This window comes from Peromyscus maniculatus, chromosome 3 (genome assembly GCF_049852395.1).
Source record: "Peromyscus maniculatus bairdii isolate BWxNUB_F1_BW_parent chromosome 3, HU_Pman_BW_mat_3.1, whole genome shotgun sequence".
NCBI classification, from domain to species: Eukaryota; Metazoa; Chordata; class Mammalia; order Rodentia; family Cricetidae; genus Peromyscus; species Peromyscus maniculatus.
The window spans coordinates 32,983,618-33,008,454 of NC_134854.1; the positions used below are offsets into that span (position 1 = coordinate 32,983,618).

A 24,837-nucleotide genomic window follows, 5' to 3' on the forward strand; every position below is an offset into this window, starting at 1 on the left:
CTACTGGTGTAAAGAAAAGGTAAGTGCTGATTAGAGATAATTGTTGAGTACCATAGTGTAAAAGACTTTGAGCTTTTTTTAAAGGATGCAATTGCAATTTTGTCCTGGCAAGTGAAATTATTATAGCCTGCAGGGTAGCATAACACACCTGGCTGGAAATAACAGAGGAGGGTGGCTAAGCCGAGCCAGTTAGTCAGCTTAATTTCCTCTCTGAGAGCCTTAGTAAGGTAGGAAAGGACTTCTTTCCTTTATATATATATAATGTTCCAGTTTAAAGTGTTGACATGAGTCTCTCAAGACACTGTTTCCTCATTTTGCTTTCTCTATTCTGAGTAAATGCGCAAACAACCTCATGGTGAACACAGGGTTATAAGTTGTCAGTTGATCCCAGATCTGATATTCCACTGCCTCAGTAGTACTGGGAAATAAACACTAGTGTGTAAAGTGTTGCACCTCATTCCACATATCAAAACACTTCATATCACCCCACAAATGCAGACAATTATTTGTGTCAATCAAAAGTAAAATTTGTGCCGGTCTTGGTAACACATACCTGTAACCCCAGAACCAGAGCGGAATACGCGGGAGGAAAAGGGGTGCTCAGCTGCAGTGAGCTCATGACCAGCTGAGTCTACGAGAAGCCCTGTTTCAATCACAGATACACAATATAATACAGTACAGTATAGTACAGTACAGTGTAGTATAGTACAGTACAGCATAGTGTAGTACAGTACAGTATCATGTAGTATAATACATATAATTTTTTAAGGTAATGAATGATGAGAAATGTAAATAATGAAAGCTTGTTAAGTTTCATTCCAGGAATAGTGCCAATATTTTATTTGGATAATAATGACATTTACAAAACAAAAAAAAATCACACACACACACACACACACACACACACACACACATATATATAATTGGTACAGAGGAAACAATGAAAGTAAATGCACTAATATATGAGGGAATTTATATCACTACTGACAAATATTAGAACATGAGTAAAACTTCCATGAAAATGGCTTTTAGGGAATATATAATATTACTTAGAACAGAAGATATTTAGTAAGTGGAGGCCCAGAACTGGGCATCTTAAGAACTGAAAATCTTAATCTTATAAATATGAAGAGTAATGTTACATACTTTTACATTTCATGTGAGTACTGATAAGCCAGAGAAGACTCTGGTCCTGCTCCATGAGATAATGTCGCGTGAAGTATAGGTCAGCTTCCAGTTCCCTGTGTACATGGGGGATGACTCTAACTCATCCATCCTTCTCTCCTACCTTCCAAGTTCTGATATCACGGCACCTGCCACCACAGCAGACTCACACCATGTCTAATGTGGTGCATGCCACCTCACTATGATAGAAGGTAAAATTTCCTACTTAAAAAAATCCACCTCAATTCTAATAAGTATAATAAGACTAATTCAGTCTAATAAGAGTTTCTTGGCTTGGTTTAAGTAATGAGGAGTAGGTGGTAGGCTCTAAGGTGCCAGATTGTCAGAGTGTACCCAAATCTGTAAAATCAATTCAGACTTCATTAGCTGTCACCAGTGACCCGCCTCACTCACAAGTGGTACTTACTAATACACTTTTTTTTTTTAATTTTTATTATTTCATGGTCTCATAAATAAAATAACTACATTTAAAAAAGTTATTTTATTCTTTCCTTCATTTCTTTTCTACATCAGTCACTTCCTGTTGATTAAAATACTCCCCATGACAGCTTTGCCTAAAAGGATCTTGCACTGGAAAAAGTTGCTGAGGTTGCTGACGCAAAACCAAATACATGAAGTTTAGTTAAGCATTAGATATTTAGAGATTCCAGAAGTGTACTTTCAAAGGGCCATTTGGTCAGGAACTAGAGAGATGGCTCAGCAGTTAAGAGTAGTATTGCCCTTGTGAGGTCTCAAATTTGGTTTCCAGTGCTCAAGCCATGGGCTTCACAATAACCTGTAACTCCAATTCCAGGCATCCTCTTCCCTCTTCAGGACTCCAGGGGCTGGACTCACATGTACACATTCCTACACACAGACTCATATGCACACATGTACCTAAAAAGGATCAAAAATAAATCTTTAAAGATAAATACTTTTTCAGTCAATATGTGAAAGAATGAACGGCAGTGGTTGGTTGGCGGAAGAGTCACGGCCACGGCAAAACCCAATATTAGTTTTTAGAAATTTAATGGAGGGAAAGTGGGGGAGGAGCCAGGCCTGGCAGGGGAGGGAGTGGGGCAGAGCAGACAGAAGAGAGGGTGGGGGTCTGCGTCTGACTTTTTAAGGCGGAGATTGCCTGACCACGTGGTGGTATGCAGTCTCCCACGCCCCCTGATGATGTAAGACGTTAGACCGGGAAGAGTGAGAAGAGGATCCTAACAATATGCACTTAATTATGCAGCTGCATAGTTGGTCATCATTTTCACAGAGCATCATATATTAGTGTCTCGGAAATTTTTCTTTTGTATTTTTTGAGGCAGTCTTGGAATTCACTATGTAGCTTGCTTTGGCCTTGCACATAGATCTCCACTGCCTCTCCCTCCTCAGGACTGGGATTAAGGGTGTGTGCCGCCAAGCCTGGCTGTCCCGGAAGATTTTCCTCATCGTTTTCTTATTTAGTCCATACCCCACATCTCTGACCCAATGTGCACATGTGGACAATAACTTCAAGAGAACATTTTCCATAGTTGAAGCCATGTAAAAGCTTTCTGCTTGAGCCGACGGTGGTGGCGCACGCCTTTAATCCCAGCACTTGGGAGGCAGAGCCAGGCAGCTCTCTGTGAGTTCGAGGCCAACCTGGGCTACAGAGTGAGCTCCAGAAAAGGCGCAAAGCTACACAGAGAAACCAAAAAAAAAAAAAAAAAAGCTTTCTGCTTGAATCTTGTCTGCTTAATAAAGTCTAGTACAAGGCAAAAGTAAACCACAAAATTACTTCTGAAATCCTTCCATTTTAATACTCTTATAAAAACACTTTGAAGGGAAGATGACCACAAATGAGTCAATGTTGTGAAAATCTTACCAGTGCAAGGTGTTTGTGAAAGTCAGAGCCCTAGCCTTACACCAGAAGATCCACATTACCGTCCTGGTGAAGCCATTGCATAATTTTGCAAGTTTCTTAAAACCCATAAAATACACAAACCACCATTTTCAATGAAATGGTGCTAATACCTACTGTATTTTCTTTTGGTGTGAGATAATGATTGTTAATTTTAGTGGTTTATATTTCCCTAAAATACAAGTTAGATGTTTCAGTATCTATACAAATGTGGGTATGTAGATATGATAAATACACATTTTTCAAATATGTGTGTAACTTCTTTTGAGGGAAGAAGTGGGAAGATCACTGCATATTTTAATGAAAAGAACACTTCAGGAGGCGCTAAAGAAAAAAAAGCTGTTGACAATTATACTGCTTGAAACATGTTAGCTAGCTAAGGAAATAGGACCTAGTTTTGCTAAAATCAAATTAAATTATTCATTCTCTTTATAAAAATATTAATTTCAATGGAAAGAATATGTCAATGTAAAATAAATGAATTAATTAATTTCAATAAATATTTTATACATTAATTTATTTTTTAAATTTCACAGGTTAAGAAACTAAATATTAAGAGATTAACTATATATCCATTTTAATACTGTAGTTTGTACCCCACATCTCTGACCCAATGTACACATGTGGACAATTTCAATTTTAAATTCTACTGTTGTCTTTAAAGCATGCAGAAATGTTTTCTATCCATCTTCTTCCATTATACAATTCGTTGCCTGTGTTTTAATCCTCCAATTTTCTTCCTTCTCTCCCTCCCTCCCTCTGTCTTTCCCTCCTTCCTTCCCTCCCTCCCTCCCTCCTTTTTTCACTTGTTACTTTCTTTCTTCTCCTTGTGTTAGTCTCTCAAGTGGTCTTTTAACCTATTAAATATTTACAGTCTTAATTATTTCACAATGACTGTTTCTTTTATACAGCAATGCACTCTTTCCCAGTACTTATTCTTTTCCTGTCCATTCTTTAATTATATTTTTCTATCTGTGAAGTGCAATTAAATGAGCTCTATCAACATATGAATGCATCAATATTTCCAGAATTATGAGATACTGTATTAGTGTTCTTTGGCTGTGAAGAGACACCATGACCATGGCAACTCTTATAAAAGAAAGCATTTCACTGGGGTTTGCTTACAATTCCAGAGGTTTAGTCCATTATACTAATGATGTTGAGCTTGGCAGTATAGGCAGCCATGGTGCTGGAGAAGGAATTGAGAGTTCTACATTCAGAGCAGCAGGCAGCAGGAAGAAAGAGAGACACTAGACCTGGCTTCAGTATTTGAAGCCTCAAAACCCACCCCAGTGACATATTTCCTCCATAAGACCAACCTACTGAAACAAGGCCACACCGCTGAATAATGGCACTCCTGGTGACCGAGCATTCAAATCTATGAGCCTATGGGAGCCGTTGCTATTCAAACCACCACATATGCTTTGTGTAGTATTACCTTAATACTTTTCCCTTAGTTTTGTTTCCAGATGTTTCTTATCTATTAATACTTTCAAAGTGAGATTATCAGTACAACTTCTATTTTTCATTTTCACTTCCAATATTATTTGGTCATTTTTTTAAAAACATATACTTTATAACTCTCTACCTCTATTCCCCACTCTTCTTTCTTTCTGACAGGGTCTCATGTATGCCAAGTTGGCTTGAACTCACCGTGTAGCTGAGGCTGGCTTTGAACTCTTGAGCCTCTTGTCTGTACCTCCCAAATGCAGGGATTAAAAGCATGTGCCATGATTTCTGCTTTATTCTCTTTCTTTCTAAGTGTTAAGTTTGTGCTACATTGCAGAATAAGTTTATTTCTTTTTTGAATAACATTATTATTATTAGTTTCATAAATTGACACATTACAACTATACATATCTGTGGGCTACCACATGATGATTCAATTTGTGTGTGCTTTATGTGTCATTAAAATCAGGTTAATCAGACTATTACCTTAAATATTTACCATTTCATTGTATAGAAAATATTCATTTTTTTAACCTAGCTTTAAAATATTGTTCTTTTATTACAATCAAAGAAGCATGAATTTTAAGACATCAAGACACAGACATTGTTTGAAATTTTCTCTCCTGCTATTTGCCCCTTATTCCAAAATATTATCACACATTCTCTATGTATGTGATACCCTGGGACTCCAAGTTTCACCCAGATCTGGAGCCAGTGCCCACCCTGTGAAGACAGCAGACACACAGATTTCTTTTCATCTTCACATGAAAGTCGGCTTCAGAAGACAAAATCACTCAAAAAACTGCTTTAAGATGACTTCAGTAAACATGTACTTTTCTCTCTTCAGTTAGAAATTCTAAAGAGCAAGGGAGAAAAAAATCTTTAAACAGAGTGAAACTTATCAAACGCTTCACAAATATCACACGGAGAAGGATGTGAGGTTAAACTTCCCAGAAGGAAGCAGACAGTCTGATGACTTGGGAACTTTAATTAACAAGTTTTTCATTTACCTTTCTCCCAAGTGAGAAGGTAGGAGGCGACAGATAATTGGTTATTGGAGTTTGGGCCTAGAAAAGGGAGGGGACTTGGACATCCCAGGGGGAAAGGCTTCAATGACTTTAATTCTATCACTTGTGTCCACTTCTGTTGGCCTCACAAAGTGAGTGACTACTTACTCTTCAGTGAGAAGTCTCTTTCTGAGGGAGGGGTTAAGGGAGGGGGCGTGGGGAAAACAAAGGATCATGGGAGGTGAATATAATCCAGTTACACTACAGGCATGTATGAAAAATGTTGCAATAAAGCCAAATATTTTGTAGAGTTCACATATACTGATAATAATTTAAAAAAGAGAATTCCCCTCCCTTCACCTTAGGAATGGTTTGATAAATGGAGGACACTTCTCTGTCTTTCTATGGCTTTGGAGACAGGGATCCAGTCACGTGATAATCAGTCTACTTAACTATTTGAGATTCAGTCAAAGTGTTCAATCCAGCAAACACAGGGATGTCTTCATCCTCTGAAGAGATCCTGTAAGCTTTGTGAATTCCTCGGACAAGACGTTGGAGACTCAACAGTGGGGCACCATGCCTGTTTCTTCTGACTGCTCAGACTCAGAGAAGCCCATGGTGATGAACCGAGGCTGCCAATTCTAAGTTTTAGCAAGGCTTTCCTGGACTGGGTGTGAGCTCACTGCTCATCCTCTCAGGGCGGAGGTCTGCGGTCCTCTTGTGCTGACCAGCTCTCTCCTGTCCTTGCAAACTTCTGCAGTGTGTGACGTGGTCAGGGACACTGATGAACTGGCCTTTGCTGGCATCTGTCTTTCTGTCTCTGAAGACAGAAAGTTCTTTGATAGGAGACTGACTATAGCATTTTCCTTGCTTGGATGCTAATGCTTAATACTTTACTAAGGATTTTTATTTTTCTAATTTCTCTGGTGTTAAAGAATATTAAATTGTCCTCTTTTTTAATTTTTACTTTGGACTTTTTCCCCTTACTTTCCCAAGAAAGGCCCTTTAAAAGATCAAAGGGACTGGAATGGGTTTTTCATTCTTTTAAAAATGTTTCGGTAGTATTTTGTTTGTTTGTTGTTGTTGTCGTCGTCGTTGTTTGTTTGTTTGTTTGTTTTCAATGCGCCCTGACTGCAGTTTGCCCTCCCCCCACTGCTCCTTGGCCCCCTCCGTTCCCCCACTGCCCCTCTCCCCCAGATCCACTGCTCCTTGGCCCCGTCCCCCAGATCCACTCCTCCCCATTTTCCCTTCAGACAAAAGCAGGCCTCCCGGGGATAAAACTGAACATGCCATAGCAAGATATAGTAAGACTAGGCACCACCCCCCCCCTTTTTTTTTTTTACACATATTCACTTATTGAGGCAGGGGGATGCCACAGTGTGCATGCAGAGGTCAGAAGGGAACTTGTAGGAGTCTTAGTCCTCTCTGTGATGTCTGGGGATTGAACACACGTCGTCAGGCTTGGTGACAAACTCATTCCCATTTTAAATGTCCAAAGAACATACCAGGCATGATGTGTCATGCTGACATCACAGCACTTCAGAGGCTGAGGCCGAAGGCTCCCAAGTTCTGGGCCAGGCTAAGCTATATTGGGAGACAGGTTTCAGAAATAAGTTAATGAACCAGAACTGAATTCTGGCTCACTCAAGTTCAAGTAAATATATTGGATGAGATTTATGGGTTTTTTTTTGTCTGCAATAAATTGTGAACAAAATGTAAGCCAAACAGTATTAGAATATACTCATGACACTAAAATGTTTATAGCACATAATTTTAAAATGTCATACTTAAGGCCCACATACCATAGTCTAATTCACTATTGCCTTTTTATTGTGCTAATATTTGTTAAAGTTCCAGAATTTTGATATGTTAATGTTATCTATGAATCTGTTTAATTCTCTGCCTCACAAATTTTTATTTTTATCTTCTATTATTTCTTTCTTGGTACTGTCTAGCTTTTTTGTTTGTTTTGTTTCATTTTTTATTTTTTTCTAGGTTTTGGAGTTAGAAATTGAATCACTTTTTGACCTTCTTAGTGATATCATTATTGAAGTAATTTCACAGTTTTCTGATTATTATTTTATATTAAATTGGAACTTTAGGAGTGTCCATTTTCCTCTGATCTTACTTTGCCCATAACCTTCAAGAAACTGCATCTAGTTAAGTCTTAGTATCATATCAAAATTATAGACAATTGTTCAAAATGGATGTCAAAACATACTTTCTATTTCCAATCCTGAATGAACTTCATACACTTCTGTGAAGTAGTATGTCACCGTGGATTTCATGTAGAATTTATGAGGTTACATTTGTTGTGAAGCCAAGCATTTTGAAAAATTGAAAAGTACATAAAACAAATATTCCTCATTTACTTATATTTTCATTCATACTGGATGAATGATTATTTAAAATGTCTAAGTTTATACTTTATATTTAAATTAGAATTTTAAAACTCTAAATGTTGACAGATATAATCCACATAAAAAGGCCCTTCTGATTTTTTAAAGTATAAATGTTTGAGAATACATTGTTGGCAACTGTATTTAAAGACTGTTAATAGATGCCTGTGCTCTGAATATGTAGCTAAAGCTGTTAACATGGCCCCAATGAACAGAACCTCGCAGTCCCTCAGGCCAGGATTTCCCATTTGATATTCCTGTTTGCTAACGTGTTGTTCCTTAGTCCAGAAGGATTCCTTTTCCCTTGCATCTCAGTTCCTCCTCATCCCACTCCCAACTCCAGTTCTTTTCCAAGATGAGGTCCTGTGTCACATTCTCTGTGAAAGCACGTCACGATATGCTTCAGAACTTTTCTTCCTAGGCATTTGTTCATCCATAGAAATATCTAATTAAAATATCTCCCCCCCAATAGCTGAAAAATCCTGTGAACCTGGATGAATGAATATTTAAAATATCTAAGTTTATATTTTGTTTTAAGTACAGCTGTCAACAATGTGTTCCCAAATATTTGTTTTCAGGCTATATTTGTACTGTTAAAAAATCAAGAGTCTTCATTATGTGGATTATATCTATCAACATCTGAAATATAGCATTCTCATTTAAAAATAAACGTGCATTCATGCTTCAGGATTCTCTACATACTGTATTCATTCTGTTGCAGGATACTCAGCCAAAAGTAGAATAGTGAATGAATTATGATTTGGTGAATGAGTCCATGAATTAATAAAGAAATGGGTGGATTAATAACAGATTTGATGTGGCATGAAATGTTCCTCCAATTAAAAAAAAAGATAAAACACCAGAAGAAACTAAAATGAATCTAGTTTAGATCACTTTCACTTTTGCCTTATATAATTTTACCATTGCACATCACTACTGTCTCTGTTTTACGAAGGAAACAGGAAATGGAAGCACTACCATGAGAGTTGGTTACCCTACCATGAGAGTTGGTTACCCTACCGTGAGAGTTGGTTACCCTACCGTGAGAGTTGGTTACTCTACCATGAGAGTTGGTTACTCTACCGTGAGAGTTGGTTACTCTACCGTGAGAGTTGGTTACTCTACCATGTGTTCTGGAACAAGCCTGGTGATACACAACCGTTGGCAAACAACATACCACATTTTAAATCTTTTTAGTTCCCTGTATATTGTATTAGAATTTTGTAATTTCTGTGTTTGTCTTTCTTCCTACAAGGTTATCTATTACTTCTTCAAGCCTAAGCCTCTACAGCTGAGTAATACATCTCCTTACAATTTCTTTTATCTCCCTGGTTACCAGCCTACCATCATACTTAGCATGCTTTGTTACAAGTATCTAAATGATGTGATCCCATGAAGCCATTTACTCCTTAAGGGTTTCGACTGTGCCTTATGTTCATAACATACAATAAGGTGTTTAGCACTTGATAAAATATCCAATAAGTGAACATATGAAAGTGATTAAGTTAAATATTTAATAAGTAGCGACTGTCACTCAACTTGTTTTTGTTAAATTCTTCTAGCAAAAACTCAAGTAATGGGAGAAATCAAGCTAGCACTGAAAAAGGAAATGAAAACAGATGGTGAACAAGTAATAGTTGAAATTCTCCAGTGCAGAAATATCACCTACAAATTTAAGTCTCCGGATCATTTACCAGGTATCCAGTCTCATAATCAAAATCAATGAATGATATCTGCTAGTTGACTAGGACTGTGTCTCAAATATTCTGAGAAATTCTACCTTAATCTTTACCTGTGCATGAAATACATTAGAAAAAATGTGAAAAAAAGAATTTAATTTCCACTTTAAGGATAAAATCATTTTCCTAGTCTTCAGCTAGATTTTCCAGCATATAAATTGGAGTGCTACAATTAATAAACAACAGTAAAACTAACAAATTTCTAAGAAAATTGTGTACTTGCAATCACTGTATGCTTTCTACAACAAATTGTATACAATTCACTGTGCTTGTATAGAATATAGGGAGAACATCATCATGCATCAGAAAACACTGTGATTGATTGATGGACATTTAACGGGCTTACTTCTTATTTTCAGATTTATATGTGAAAGTATATGTGATAAACATCTCTACTCAAAAAAAGGTTATCAAGAAGAAAACAAGGGTATGCAGACATGATCGAGAGCCTTCCTTCAATGAAACTTTTAGATTCAGCCTTAGTCCTGCAGGCCATTCTCTTCAGGTAACTGCATCATATATTACTGATGAACTTTTTCATCCATATTATATTTGTTGTTCATTCAATTATTCAGTGTTTATATATTGATCATTTACTGTATAGTAGTTAATCATTAGAAGTATCACCCCAGGAGCCCTTTGACCCCTCAGCCCATTCACTCTATCCAATCATCCACTAATTCTCTACTCTGTTTTGCTACCTTAGGTGGATTTCTCTTGCTCCCATAGTCACACTCACCAATGCTTTTTGGCTCATTCCTTTTGTTATTTACAGAATGTTGGTAATTCACCTATCGGCTTCTCACTGAGGTCTCACCTCTTTCATTCACCACACTGCAGCCAGAGTTTTCTTTACTAAACACTGGTTGGTTCCCCTTCAAGCTGCTCAGTAAAACACCATTTTCCTGAATCATTTAAAGTCCTCCGAAACGAGCTCTAGCTATATTGACTCAGTCTTAGTTCCATGTCACTTTTCCATTCATCAATACTCCAGACACATCTGAGTCTCTTTAAATTAGCTCAGCCTTGAGTTCTTTGCTCATGTTTTCCTCTCCTTCAAAGCTTCCTTCTCATGTATCACCATATTCCATCTTTCAATATAGATTTTTACTGAGATCCCTAAGTATAATTCATGACACAATATTCACAAATTATTTTAATTATTATGCTACTAAACAAAGTTTCTCCTACACAGTAATTTGTGTGCTTACCTGCCACTATTTCACTACAGCAAGACCTAATTTTCATTAGCTTTTCCCCTGCAGTCTAGCTTAATGATTTTCACACAGCATGCCTTTAGTAGACAAGATGGGGAAGGGAAATGTGGATAGAGGGGAGTAGATGGAGATATATGAAGCCATTTCATGATACCATCACTTAATGTCTTGCAATGGAGACAAACATATCCAAGTCTGGGGGCTGGGTAGATAGATAACTCAATGGGAAAAGTACGTGCTGCTCTTCCAGAAGACCCGAGTTTCACCACCCAGCACCCATGTCAGCTGGCTCCCAGCTGCCTGTAGCTGCAGCTTCAGGAACTCTGACACTCTCTTCTGGACTCTGTCAGACACACATGCACATAAATTAAGTTCTTTAAAAATATATATATATATATATGAAGGTAGGAAGGAATAAACAATTAAAGACAAAGCTCTAAAGCCTCTGAAAAGAGGAGAGCTGTGAGGAAGAAGCATGACGAGTGTTTCTGAAATGAACTTGATATGATCTTAGGGACTCTAGTGATAAGGAAATTATGTAAAACCCCAAGTCAAAAACCACAAGTGATAGTTATATCTGAAATTACAGATTTTAAATAGGAAATTTTACCTCAATTTAAGCATATCTAATTAAAATAAGCTTTTCCTCTCTCTATCATACTTGCCTATCTTTCACAGTGTGTGATTTGGGGGTATAATAAAATTTAAGGGGGGATAATAGATATGTTGATCTGGACTATTTTGTATTTATAGATATTTTAATATTTCTCTTTTCTTTCAAGTACTTGTACTACATCCTCACATGTCCCTCTCTTTCTTGTTAATTTTTTGTGCATAACTATATGTATAATTCTGACTTTGTTTTCTAGATTTTACTTTTCTCCAATGGAGGGAAGTTTATGAAGAAGACTTTGATTGGAGAAGCCTGTATCTGGCTTGACAAAGTAGACCTGAGAAAAAGACTAGTCAACTGGCACAAACTTTTGGTCAGTCCTACTCAAACACATTGAAGATGTGTCTGCTCAGGGTTACAGAGCCTCAGATCGAGACTGTAGCTGAACAGTCCTGTGCTGAGCTACATTTTCAGGAGCCAACATGGGATAAGAAACAAGAATCAAAGAGACCACATTGGTGTGGAATACAAAATGACTCAAAAAAGTTCATGTATTGAAAGCAAACGGATGAAAATTGGCCCAAGACACTGGATTTCTCAAAGCTGTGAAGAGAAACTGTGAAAGGAGATTTGACTTTTTTTAAGGTAGAAGTGTTGGAGCAGACTGCACGAGAGCAGATGGAAAAGGCACAAAGATTTTCATGGTGGTTGTGGCGGAGTGAAAGCAGTTGTTTATACACATAGAAACTTTGTTGGAAAGGACAGGTAGAGTGAATCTTGGTTTGAAAAGCTCAAAACTCCTTGTCTTATATTCTCGTAAAACTTTCTGCTTTGGGATTCTGACATAAGGTTCATCTATGAGTTTTCTACAGGACCAGAAGGTGACTGTGTTTGTGAGGAAAAGTAAGCAAGAGTTATGAACAACAGATTTTAGATTGAACTGTGCATGTTTTCCCTGTGTCTACATTAGAAAGCTATACAGCAGTAGGTCTGAATTCTATGTGGTAAAAGCACATCTGTTTTGGGGTAAGTGGAAACAGTGAAGAGTGAAGATAATAGTAGGTTAAAATTCAATTGTATTTATCTAGAAATAAAACAAAACCTAGTGACTGGTTATTAAAGAAGAATGCTGACCCACAAAATATGTACCTAGGTTGGAAACATTAAAATCTCTATAATGCACCATGAAGTCAAGGCATCCTCAACCGTACGCATCAAGGCATCTAGATTAATTGTTGTGTCCTATGAAGAGGGTTGTTTATTCATTGAAGAATTGCCATGACGTGCATCATTTTACATATTTCCTTTCTCTTGGATAGTGGATTGTCAGAGACATGACATTATTGTTCTGGCAAACAAACCATATTTATCTTATGACACTGATTAAACTGTTGTCACTTTCTGATTTTCTGTGGTTTTTCTCTAAACTCAGTGATGATATAATGAACACCCTGACCTCAACCTCAAGTCTTTACTCCTCCTCAGCTTTCTTGTTGGTGATAATATCATCGTTAGAAAGCTAATGTTGGGAGAGGGTTGGAAAAGTCAATGTTTGAAATTAAAATATATTTGATCTATGTTAATAATATAGACCCAAACAACCAATGTGTGAATCATTAAAATAAAGCATTCTCTCCTTGTTAATCACCAGTGTCAATAAAGAAAGCAACACAGAATTGTGGGAAATGCATTCAGTGGGCCCTGAAGTCCTGGCTTCTGGTCCTGATTTTGCTACTGACCTTGCACACATATTACCACAAAAATGCAGATTAAATTCACTTTGCCCCTAAAATGGTGTTTTCTTATCCTTCTTCACAGGATACCAGGATGCTTAAGTAAAGAGATCTATGAAATAAGAAAGCACATTCCCAAATATTGCTCTATACACAAACTGAGAGATAATTACTGCGTAGCTTTTTAGTTCTCAATTTTTATATCTGAGAAACAACTTCCAACCAATGATAAGCATCAGCATGGATAAAAACAGTAAATTGTTCCCAAACTAATTTTTATTAAAATATAAACTTCCATTTAACCTGCAAAAGACAGAACATTAAATGTAAGTCATTTGTCATACAAAGTTTACTGAAGTCCACAGCTCTTACCCCATTGCCACACTCTACCCAAAATAAATGAAATTGCTTTGCAGAGTATTTGAGCCTAAAAATTGTTACTTTATTTAATGTGAGGTTTAAGTGGGATTACAGGAAATCATCTCAAAAATATTGGTTGGATATTGAATTTTCTCATTTTTAGGAAAAAAAAAACTATTACATTTGAAAGTAATGTAAAACCCTAGAAGTAAAAAAATTCTCGTATAAGCCAGATTGTATAACTAACACTCATTTTAAAAAATACAAGTTCTCTTTTCTTTGTCCTAAAATACCAACTCTCTCTTCCTCTGTTCTCTTCTCCCCTCAATGCAGTACCATTTATGACTGATAGTCTTTTAAAGTGAACATGGAGATGGGAATTTTCAAACATAGGACACTGCTAACATTTTATTTTTAGAGACTGCTACATCTGTGGTGGTTGCCATGGATATTTCCAGCAGACACTCCACTTGAGGAAGCCTATAATCAGTCACAACTGGGGAGGAAAGGGGTCTAAGAGGATTTTGAGACATCAAAGGATCTGCCATTTGCTGTTCACAGGCGACTCTGGTTCATCTCCTACCTGGGCCTACAGTCACTGCTACTCCAAGGGTTCGTGAAAGGTTATGTAGCCAGGTAGCTTCCTCCATTCTAGTTACAACTACATGGTCAGAGGGACCAGCAGAGCAAGGTCATCAGGAGTAGCTATTAAGCCTGAAATAATGGGAGCCTTTCTGATGCAGCCACCCCTCCGTTCCAAGGAACTAGCAATAGAGCTAGACCAATCAGATCAGTCGAGAGGGTCAAGGACAGAGCTTCTTCTCATGCACCAGCATTCCCCTTGCAAAAGAAAAAGAACCTGCCGGTGCGGTGCGCCAGGTTCCTAGCTGACCAAGCTCCTAGGTTGCTACAGGAATTGCTCTATGCAACACCAATTCTTAAACGAATGCACTCCTGAGGGACACCGACTGCCCTTCTCACAGTGAAACTATTTCTTTTTTAATTGCAAATAGGGCTCTTAGTGTTTTTTTACTTTTTTGTAAATAACACATGATTTTCCATTTTTTTTATTTTATGTTATGTTATTGGAATTAGCTTTTCTATCTTAACAGTAATAAAGTTTATAATCTCCAATCACTAGGTTATTAATCTTCCCGCAGCACCTCGAGAAGCATTTTGTTTTCCCTTCTAGTCCATTGAGTCGTCAAAAATGGAAGTTGCTTGTTGGTTAAAAAATTAGTAGTCAGGAATCTTTCATCTGGAGAAGAAAAAGCACAGAGTGAATTTTTATGAAAGACGGAGAATCATAGAATCATTGTTACAGATGCAGATAACACTAGTAGCAAGAAGTTGGTGTTTTCTCTGATTTTACTTAATATCAAGAAAAATTGTGGTGACTCTGAACTCATCTGATTACCGTATCTGTTTAAAAGAATGATATTCAACATTAAAAGGTAACTGCCCTTGACCCTTAATATTGTCCATATTTTAGTAATTCATGATAGTTAACTATACATTGTCTGCATATCTAGGAGGTTGATTTGGGGAATCACACACACTCGAATAATTGTACCCTGGGAATATTATAGCTGGTAACCAGCTGACACTGATTCTCATTGTAGAGTGGCTGTTTGGTGTTGGTGATAGCCGTAGAGACAATAGTGGTGGCAGTGATGTCGAGTAAAATAGATTATTTATTACCATATTGTGCCCAATTTGTTAGAAATGATTTAATCAATGCTTCATTTCATTAAAATACCATAAAGATGTTTATAGTATTTTTTTACTTTATTATTTAAATCATAACTAACAATATTTTTAAAAACTTATTTTAATTGCTATAATGTCAAATAGTCCAAAATTAGCCAACTACAGCTACATGTGTTTATAAATATATGTATGACAGAAGAGACTTTCCCTCCCTTTGAGTTTGAAATGAAAGTGAAAGCTCGATAAATAATCGGGAGCTTTTCCCTTAATAGTTATTTGCCTTTAGTATAACACAAGAATGAATGAGTGAAACTTACATTCTCATTGAATATGACATATTGATGTTTTCTGTATGTCTCATGTGGCTATTATTAAAGATATACATTAAACAGAAAGCATTAATCAAGTTCTTTATCTGCTAGGTAGACTGAGAGCATTTTCTGAATCCATTCCCCTGTATATAACTCAACGTTCGGTAACCCAGCAGCTGTTGAACTAATTTCATCCTTTGGAAGTCAGCATGTGACTGATTCTCATTTGACTGTGTCTGTGTCTGTGTTCAGTGATGTGCTCAGGTGCTCCCATACTGATTAATGTGTGTGCTAATATCTTAACAACACATCTGTTTAAAAAAGGTGTTTCTTGTCTAAGAAAAGTTTAAAACCTAATAAAATTTATTTCCAATAACACATGAAGTACTTGGAGATGTGTCTCGTTTCTCTGACCATATCTTGCATGCTTTCTTGGTGATTTGCTAATCTTTTTATTATTTTTTTGTTTACTTAACACTCTGAAAAATTTAATGAACAAATGCAAATTCTTGGGTTATTGATTGTGTAAACTGACCTGAAAATATGAGAATTGTGTAGAACAAATGCTTGTAAATTTGTCTTGAGTTTTACTCTGTAAAAACATGTCTTGGTTTTGTGACTATACACAAGTTGTATCTTGGTAACTTATGAAAACTGTGCTGTATAAAGGCTGTTATATCAGCCTTACTAATAAATATTGAAAACATCAACTTGGGCATCTTGTGTTTTTCAACGAATTTTTCAGCCCAGACAGGAGTATATTTATACATTGTTATGTGGAGGCAAAGCTTGAAACTGCTCCCTTACAAAAACCATAAAGAGTAAAGAAAAGGCAAGATAGTGAATATAGATACTAGCTTTGTATGAAGAGGGTTAAAGGAAAAGGATTCCTTTTGATGTCTATTATTTCATTGATGAAATAGGTATGAAGTCACCTACTCAGAAAGCAATGGGAACTAGTGCAGGTTAACTATCAGGAGAAAGACTTAAAGTAGTTCTCAAGGAGAGTGGGAGAGTAAATAAACTAAAAGATAAAGAAGCTGGAACATTCCTCAGCCTGAACTCTGAATTTACATGTGCAAGCAGAGAAAGGACATGATAAATTCTAATTAGGTCAGATACATTAAACAAGACTTACAGGCACCATGAATACGCCATGCAGAATGAGATGATTTATACCTGGTGAGGATAAGTGTTCAAAAGAGAAGTCAGGAAGTTAAGTGCAATGAACCTGGGATAAATGCATTACAAAGTGAAAGGAGGGAACAGACTGTGTAAGTCTGGAAAACTGCCCACGTCTGTGCAGAGAACCCAGCTCAGACACTGACTGGAGTTTACTCAGTGAACTAACAGAGTAAGAATCACAGCTGAGGGAAGAGTGTTAGCTGTAAAAGCAGTAAAAGCCATGGATATCCAAGCCAATGTCTCAAAAAACCTTCACAGTGGCGGAAGCTGGAAAGAGAAGTCCACACCGGATTAGAATCCGATCAAATAAACTCCAAAGTCTCTGGTCTGGTGGAATAATCGTATTACAGTAAAATAACCAATGTGCTTCAGCAGGGTCTACATTTGGTTTTATTTCATTTATCAATTAAAAAATTGTTGCAAATAAAATTTGTGCGGATATCTTTAAGAATTCCAATGCTTTGTATTTTCGAAAATCAAGAAATTCTCATTTTTTTTCAGTTTTACTTACTGAATATAAATATAAATTTTCATTTACTCAGAATTGTACCTGAACATTTGAACATAAACAATCACAACAGTAATAACTGACTATTAACAAAATTGACCAACTTCCTTCCATTTTCTGTGCCATTCTTCCCTGGGTCTGGAAAGCCCAGGGTGATAGGATGAATTCCTGTTTTCAGTGGGGAGTGTCTATGCTAGAATCAGGCTTTATTCTGTTGAGCTGGGGAACTTAATTCTTTGCTAAACAGGAAAACTGAGGAAACTGTTAATGTCAACTAACAGAGTCTTTGAATGGCTTGAGAACTTCCTTAAAAGGGCCTAGTCCTGTCTGCTGTGGGCGTTCAAAAGAAAGCCACACACCATTGGGTTCCTTCCTTACATGGGAGCTCGGGTTTGCAGACAGAATAAACCCTAGCTGCCTCCAGCACGGAACACAGTTACCCTCCTCAGACCCTGCTGGCTCTTACTCACTCCCACAACAGCCTCTTAATGGCTTTGCTGTCTTGCTGCTCTCAAAGCCATCCTCCGCACAGCCCTCTCGTCTGCCAGCATATGGGAATCACACCGGCCCTGTGATGCTCAGCTTACAGCTATTCGGTAATTTCCTTGCCAACTACAGCAGTAGATGTGGCACGGAGCTTGGCCTCAGCTCTCCTCTCTCATTGTCCTGTTGGGATCCGGGCTGTTGACCCCACCTCTTCTGAGCGCTATGTGCTTCTCTTGGCTTCTCTTCTGCAGCAGCTATGAAAATGTGGTTTGACCCTCATCTCTTCGTGATTCTCTCACAACTTGGAAGTTTTTAGTCCTGTGATATTGTGGTCAGTTTTTTGTTTTTGTTTGTTTTCTATAAAATGCCCTATGTCTCCTATGTCAATCTCACCTCACATAATCTTTTTCTTTTACCCATCTGCCCAGAGGCCTTCTCTGAGTCCCTCCAATATCATCTCATTTTCTGCATCATGGCATACATCCTATAACCCAGATATTCTTTGTGGGTCGTTCTACCCTCTGTGGTGATATTTTATTTGTGCTGAAATGTGGTGGTATTTTATTTGTATGTTAATAAATAAAGTTTGCCTGGAGATCAGAGGTCATAATCAGTGGTAAACAAAAGTCAGGTGGTGGTAGCACACGCCCTTAATCCAATCACATGGCAGGCAGAGTCTGTGTGGTCAAGGACACAGCCAACCATGGTGACATTCGCCTTTAATCCCAGTACCAACCATAGAGACCTGGAGGTCTATATAGACAGCCAGTCTTGTGGCTGGGCTTAAAGCCAATGAGAAGGCAGAACAGCAAGGCAATAAAGGTGCAGGTTAGATAGGAAGAAGCTGGTTCGGTTCTCTTGGGAAGTGATGGTGGTGTGGTGAGCAAAAGTTAGTTTGGTGGCTGTCACTATTGTTCTGATCTCTACAGCTTGCACCCCTGTATTTGGCTCTGTGTGTCTTATTTAATAAGACTGTTTAGAAATTCGTCTACAACCCTCAGTTATCACAACCAATCAGAACCCTGAGCTTGGTTTATCGAATAGGCTTATAGTCAAAAAGTACTCTATTTCTCATTCTTACACTTACCACACATTTTTTTCATTTGTTTTTTTGTGATTTATTGACTAGTACAAGATTACAAACTTCACAAGTACAAAAATCCATGTATGTTTTCATAATCATTATTACATCCTTAAGACTACTGTGAATAATATAGAATAAGTATTCAATGAGTACTGTTTGAAGTAGAGAATTTTTGTGTCTCAGAGACTTTAACCCTAGAAGAAAAACAAATACTCTCTATAAAGTTAGGATGCCCTAACTTTTCCTAAAGTAAAGTAACTTAAAATAGATGTTTTTATTAAAATGAACCAAGCATATACAATGCAAAATAAAGATCCATTAATAGAAAAGAAGAGACGAAGGAATTCAAAAGAAGAAACAAAAAGGAAGACAAAAGATTTGAGGAGGTAAAGAAAACAGTTCCTTCTCTGCCCTCTCAGCAGCAATGTAGTTCTGATATCTCCATGCCCAAATGTAGGTTTTGTGATTTGGAGGAAGACATGTGGACTTCGGCTTCTGTCCTTACACGAAGAGCAAGCAAGGCATTTCCTCAAGTTTGACTCTGCAGACTGGGGCATTGGTGCCATCTTCCCTGGTGTTTAGAGTTCAAAGGAGTTCTCCATAGGCATACCTGGGTTGTTAAATCAACTTGAGGCTTTGAGGAGGAAAGAGCTAGAGGCTAGAAGTAGTGTTTCTACAGCTTAGTCCAGCTGAAGAAAATGATAAAGCAGTAAGTATTTCTGTCAATGAATTTAATATAAAATCATAATTACATCTTACATGGTAAAATCATTCATAAATTATTTCAGTAGAATTAGAAGATGGATTGGGAAGAAAAATTATTCTCAGATAATTTTAATGTATTATAATTGTAATATCATTGTGAAACTAATCAAAATACTTGAAGGAATCCAAATGCATAGAAAGTCAGCACGAATGCTGATTAGGTAATACCCCAGAAATAGTGTGAAGTTTAGAACCTGAAATAGAAACAACCCTGAAAATGAGTGGTTGTCACTGAACTCACCAAAAGCACTAAAATCTCAAGTGAGGTCCTAGAATCAGGGTAAGAGAGAAATTGACAAAATATTTGATCTTGTTTTAAGAAGTTAAATGACAATCATTGTAGCAGGAATCTTGGAGCGTTCTTATTATAAAATCGAACCTGGAGCCAGGTATTGGGGTGAACACTGGAAGATCAGAGAGACAGAACAAGCCACAGCTAACCTCACCTGGCCAACTTCTCAGCTGATCCAGTTTCCTCAGACTGGAAGCCTCTGTGTCCTCATATCCAAATGGCTCTCAGCTGAACTGTGCTGCTCAAAGCCTAAAAGCTTAACCAGCCAAATGCCTAACCAGGCCAAATGCATCTAGTTCCTGGTCTTCATGCCTTATATATCTTTCTGTTTTTGCCATCACTCCCTACGATTAAAGGTTCGCTTTCTGGGATTAAAGGCATGAGTGACCATGCCTGGCTGTTTCCAATGTGGCCTTGAACTCACAGAGATCCAGAGGGATTTCTACCTCTGGAATGCTAGGATTAAAGGTGTGAGTGCTACCATTTTCTAGCCTTTGTATCTAGTGACTGTTCTGTCTCTGACCCCAGGTAAGTTTATTAGGGTACACAATATTTTTGGGGAACACAATACCACCACAAATCATAAAGAAAAGAGGGAGAAAAAGAAAGAGAGAGAGGGAAAGAGGGAGATAGAAATGGAGGGAAGAAAATGAGAGAGAAATGGAAGGAAGGAAAGAGAGAGTGGGCAGGAGAAAGTGAGGAAGGCAGGGAGAGAGGAAGAAGCAAGGAAGCGAGGGAGAGAAAAGAAGGAAAGAGAGGGAGGGAGGGAGGAAGAAAGAGAAAGAAAGAAAGAGAGAGAAAGAAAGAGAAAGGAAGGAAGAAAGAAAGAAAGAAAGAAAGAAAGAAAGAAAGAAAGAAAGAAAGAAAGAAGGAAAGAAAGAAAGGGAGAGAGAGAAAGGAAGGAAGGAAGGAAGGAAGGAAGGAAGGAAGGAAGGAAGGAAGGAAGAAAGGAAGGAAGAAAGGAAGGAAGGAAGGAAGAAGGGAGGGAAGGAGGGAGGGAGGGAGGGAGAGAGGGAGGGAGGAAGAGAGGGAGGGAGGAAGAGAGGGAGGGAGGGAGGGAGGGAGGGAGGGAGGGAGGGAGGGAGGGAGGGAGGGAGGGAAGAAGCGAGCAGGGTGGAACACATTCGCTAATACATTCTAAAAGATTCCAGTGTCTGGTTTGTGAGCAAATAGCTGGGCCAATTTAGTAATTAGGGACTTTTCATCCATCATTTTTCACTATTACCACCATTTTATCATTAAAAAAATACAGGTGTTGTTCAAGAGCATCAGTCACCATGAAGATAAATTAAGGAAGTTTCAGGGTCAATCAAAGCACAGACCAAGAGACTGGCAAGACAGCTCAGCCAGTAAATGTGTTTGCTGGCATGCCTGTTGACTGAGTTCAATCCATAGAACCCATGTAAACAGAGTAAAAAGGGGTAAACCTATTAACCCATCCAGCCTGTGACTAAGGACGGTTTCCGATATTTTAAGAAATTAAATACGGAGTGAAGGGGCAGGGATAAAAACCTTGTAAATTTTGAGAATGCCACAACTAAACATGAGGTAGTTTCGTTTGCAAGCAAAGACAGACCATACTGGAGCATAATCTAGTCTTGGCTCATGCTCAAATAACCCCAGAAATATGGCGGGACCACAACCTGCATGTCTGTCTGCCGGAAGTGGCAGGTCAGTGACAGGGCGTCTAACGTCATCTGACCACATTACTCTGTGTACGTCACTGTTCATGGCTGCCCCACAGTGAGTGCTTCTTGTTAGACCTTTGCAGTTGCTGAACATTCCCCCAGTCTGAATCCTCCCCAGTCTCCTCCTGTCTAATATCTTGTTTCTCATCATTTCATTTCCTCCTTCTTGGCCTTCTGCCTGCTCTTAGCATTAACAAATGTCCAGAAATGAGCGCGAGTTTCCCCCTAAATCCATAGCTCCTTTCACAGGCTGGGTGACCGGGTTCTTTCCTTTAAAACTTCACTCATCAGGATGTGGTGACATTTTATTTGTGCTGAAATGTGATTTTATTTGTATGTTAATAAATAAAGTTTGCCTGGATATCAGAGGTCATTAGCAAGCCAGGAACAGAAGTCAGGTGGTGGTAGCCCACACCCTTAATCTGATCACATGGCAGGCAGAGTCTCTGTGTGGTCAAGGACACAGCCAAGCATGGTGACACATGCCTTTAATCCCAGTACCAACCATAGAGACCTGGAGGTCTGTATAGACAGCCAGTGATGAGGAAATCATGTGGCTGGGCTTAGAGCCAATGATAAGGCAGAACAGGAAAGCAATAAAACACAAGACACACAGGAAGAGGGTCTCTCTCTCAGGGGAAGGATGGCAGCGAGTGGAAAGATAAGGTGGTCTTGGCTCTTCGCTAGTGCTCGGATCTCTTGGGCTTTTAACTCTATATTTGGCTCTGTGTTTCTAATTTAATAAGACCATTTAGAATTTTGTCTACATCAGGAAGATTTCGGTTATCTTTGCTAACAACTCCTTTCAATGTGAAATCACATCATGAGTCCACGTAACTATAATTGAGCTTGGAATTTGGTTTCTTCCTTCAACCTGCCAAAGGAATCCACTTGAGAAGAAGACACTAGGGAACTGAACCACCTGTGTCTTCCCAAGTGCTGGGCTACAAGTAGGCATACCCCTGACAGGCTTGGACTTGACCTGAAGTGTACCACTTAGAATTTGTGATCAACTTCTAACTTTATGACATTGAGAGTTTAAGAGAACTCAGTTTATTATGGGTCATTCCAAGCACAACCTCACTCTGTGCGTCATGATTGAGTGAGTATTCCATCTGTGCATGGTCTCATGCCAGGAGGTCATTCGTAAATGGAGCATCATTCTCTACTGCAGGTGTCATGGTCTTGCTTCAAAGTCCCAATAGCATGTACAGTGATTCACTCACTGGAATTCACCTTTCATTATGCCTGAAACGGAACTTACATTCCATCTTTTGTCACTACTGCCATTTACAATTTAGAGCCTGGCAGATTAAGGAGCCAAACAACAGAGTTGTCTGGACCTTTGCAGGAAACCCCTGCAGAGCTGTTTTCTACCCTGGATCTCAGGCAGAACCTGCCTCATTCTGTACATTTGATCTGAAGTCCAGCCATTGTCCTCATTGTGTATTTCAAAAAGAACCTCAACAGCTCTACCAGGAATTCTCCTTCCTTCCTTGAGACAGGGCTTGGAAAATGTATCAATATATCTTATTTGTCAGTAAATATCTCAGTACTTCTAATCAATAGACCCCTAAAACCTTGGCTGAAATTACAGTTCTCTGAAGTGTGTGTTTCAAATTGCACAAAACTACTAGCCAGCTGGATGTTTTGTTTTCCACATCAGCAAATATCATTGAGTATTAACAATAAATCAACACAATAGTCTCTATTGTTTTGCCCCAAATCCTGTAACAATGTATTATCAATTCCCTATAGAAGGCAATTATCCATAACCCTGAGAAAAAACAAAAACCACCCACCACACCTACTGGGAAAGTGGGTGTTCTGTTCTTGGAATCACTTCCTGCTGGCTGCAGGGGATAGGGGGTTGGTGTTTCTATGGGACCCGGTAAGAACTGAAACAAAGATTAAGTCTTAGGAGAACTAGCTGCAGCATTTGTAGCCAGTCTCTGAGTAATGGGAAAAGCTTATCTGAAGTTCTGGCTGGAAGATGCAAAAGGCTGGACCATCTCAGCTAGCCACCTTGGAATTGTCCTGAGCAATTTGCAGTCCAAAGATGACCTTTGGGTGCTGTTTATTGGCTCAAAGGCATTGATACAATCCAGGTATAATCGTTGTTGTGGGGCTCCATCATCCGCTTGGAACCTTCAGAAACCACTATTAGAAAACTTTATTGTTCACTGTGGAAAACTTAAATATAATATCAAAATGGAAAGTTTAAATTTTAAGATACTAATATACTTAAAGAAAAGTTCTAAAGTGTCACAATAAATTTGAAGGGAAAGAAATTTGTGACAATAATAGACCCTAGATTTTGGTTTTCTTTTGTCCCATACAAGGTGGCTCTTCTAATAAGAGACAGAGACAACATGGTTGGAGAGAGCCACACTCCAACTCCAAAGCCAGCTTTAGTTTTTAATTGAGTTGCAACTACAAACATTTTGAGAAGTAAAAATTTTACTATGTAGAAAGTAATCATACTATTAGGCCAGATTATTCCTTTGCTTGGTAGTTTTTTCTGGACAGTTCTCCTTTCTTCTTTAGATGTCAATCTATCCAAAGTTCCTTGACATCTTCAAGATGGATATTCTTATTCTCCTGTAAAGACAAAAACAAAACCCTGCCCCAACCCTAATTTGGTGAGTTTTTCCTTTTGACATATCAAATCACCTCATGGGTTGATGAACAATCATCTCTTCTGTTCAAGAGGTCTCTCCTGTTCAAATTGAATCTTATTTAATTTTGATGGAATCAATAGCTTTTCTTCTCCTGTGGAAACAAAAGTAAAATCCCTTCCCCAATGTAACACTTATCCTGGTTTCCATTCTGAGGTCAACAAATCTTTCAAGTATACAGGCTGATTTAATTCAGTCGTTTTTTTCTACCATCCAATGTCTCTCCACAGCTGTTGTTCCTTCCTCATTAGCATTTAGAAAATTTAAAGTTAATAAGGCATTATGTAATCTATCTCTGGGGGTCTTAGCTCCCCATTTCTGTTTATTTAGCATTTCTTTTAAAGTGCGACTAGATCGTTTTATAGTCACTTCCCTGTTGAATTGTGTGGTAAGCCTGTAATACGTGTTATGTTGTAATACGTGAGAAACTGTTTCATTTTACTAGAGACATAAGCTGGAATATTGTCAGTCTTAATTTGTACAGGTATTCCCATGATGACTTCTAATAGATGTGTAATTACAGAATTAACCTTTTCAGAACTCAAAGTAGCT

General features: G+C 38.2%; 1 protein-coding gene across 4 annotated transcripts in view; it reads left to right on the top strand.

Moving 5' to 3' along the window:
- Pclo (piccolo presynaptic cytomatrix protein) overlaps positions 1-16,307 on the top strand; it is a 341,169-nt gene extending 324,862 nt beyond the window's left edge. For 2 of the 4 annotated variants that reach the window (XM_042272921.2, XM_042272922.2), the window contains 3 exons: positions 9,479-9,613; positions 10,015-10,160; positions 11,742-16,307. In XM_042272921.2, the coding sequence (XP_042128855.2) occupies positions 9,479-9,613; positions 10,015-10,160; positions 11,742-11,882 (422 nt within the window). In that variant the 3' untranslated portion in view covers positions 11,883-16,307. The remainder of the gene's footprint in view (positions 1-9,478; positions 9,614-10,014; positions 10,161-11,741) is intronic. The other 2 variants (XM_042272923.2, XM_076566310.1) reach the window with 1 other exon arrangement.
- The last annotated feature ends 8,530 nt before the right edge of the window (positions 16,308-24,837 follow it).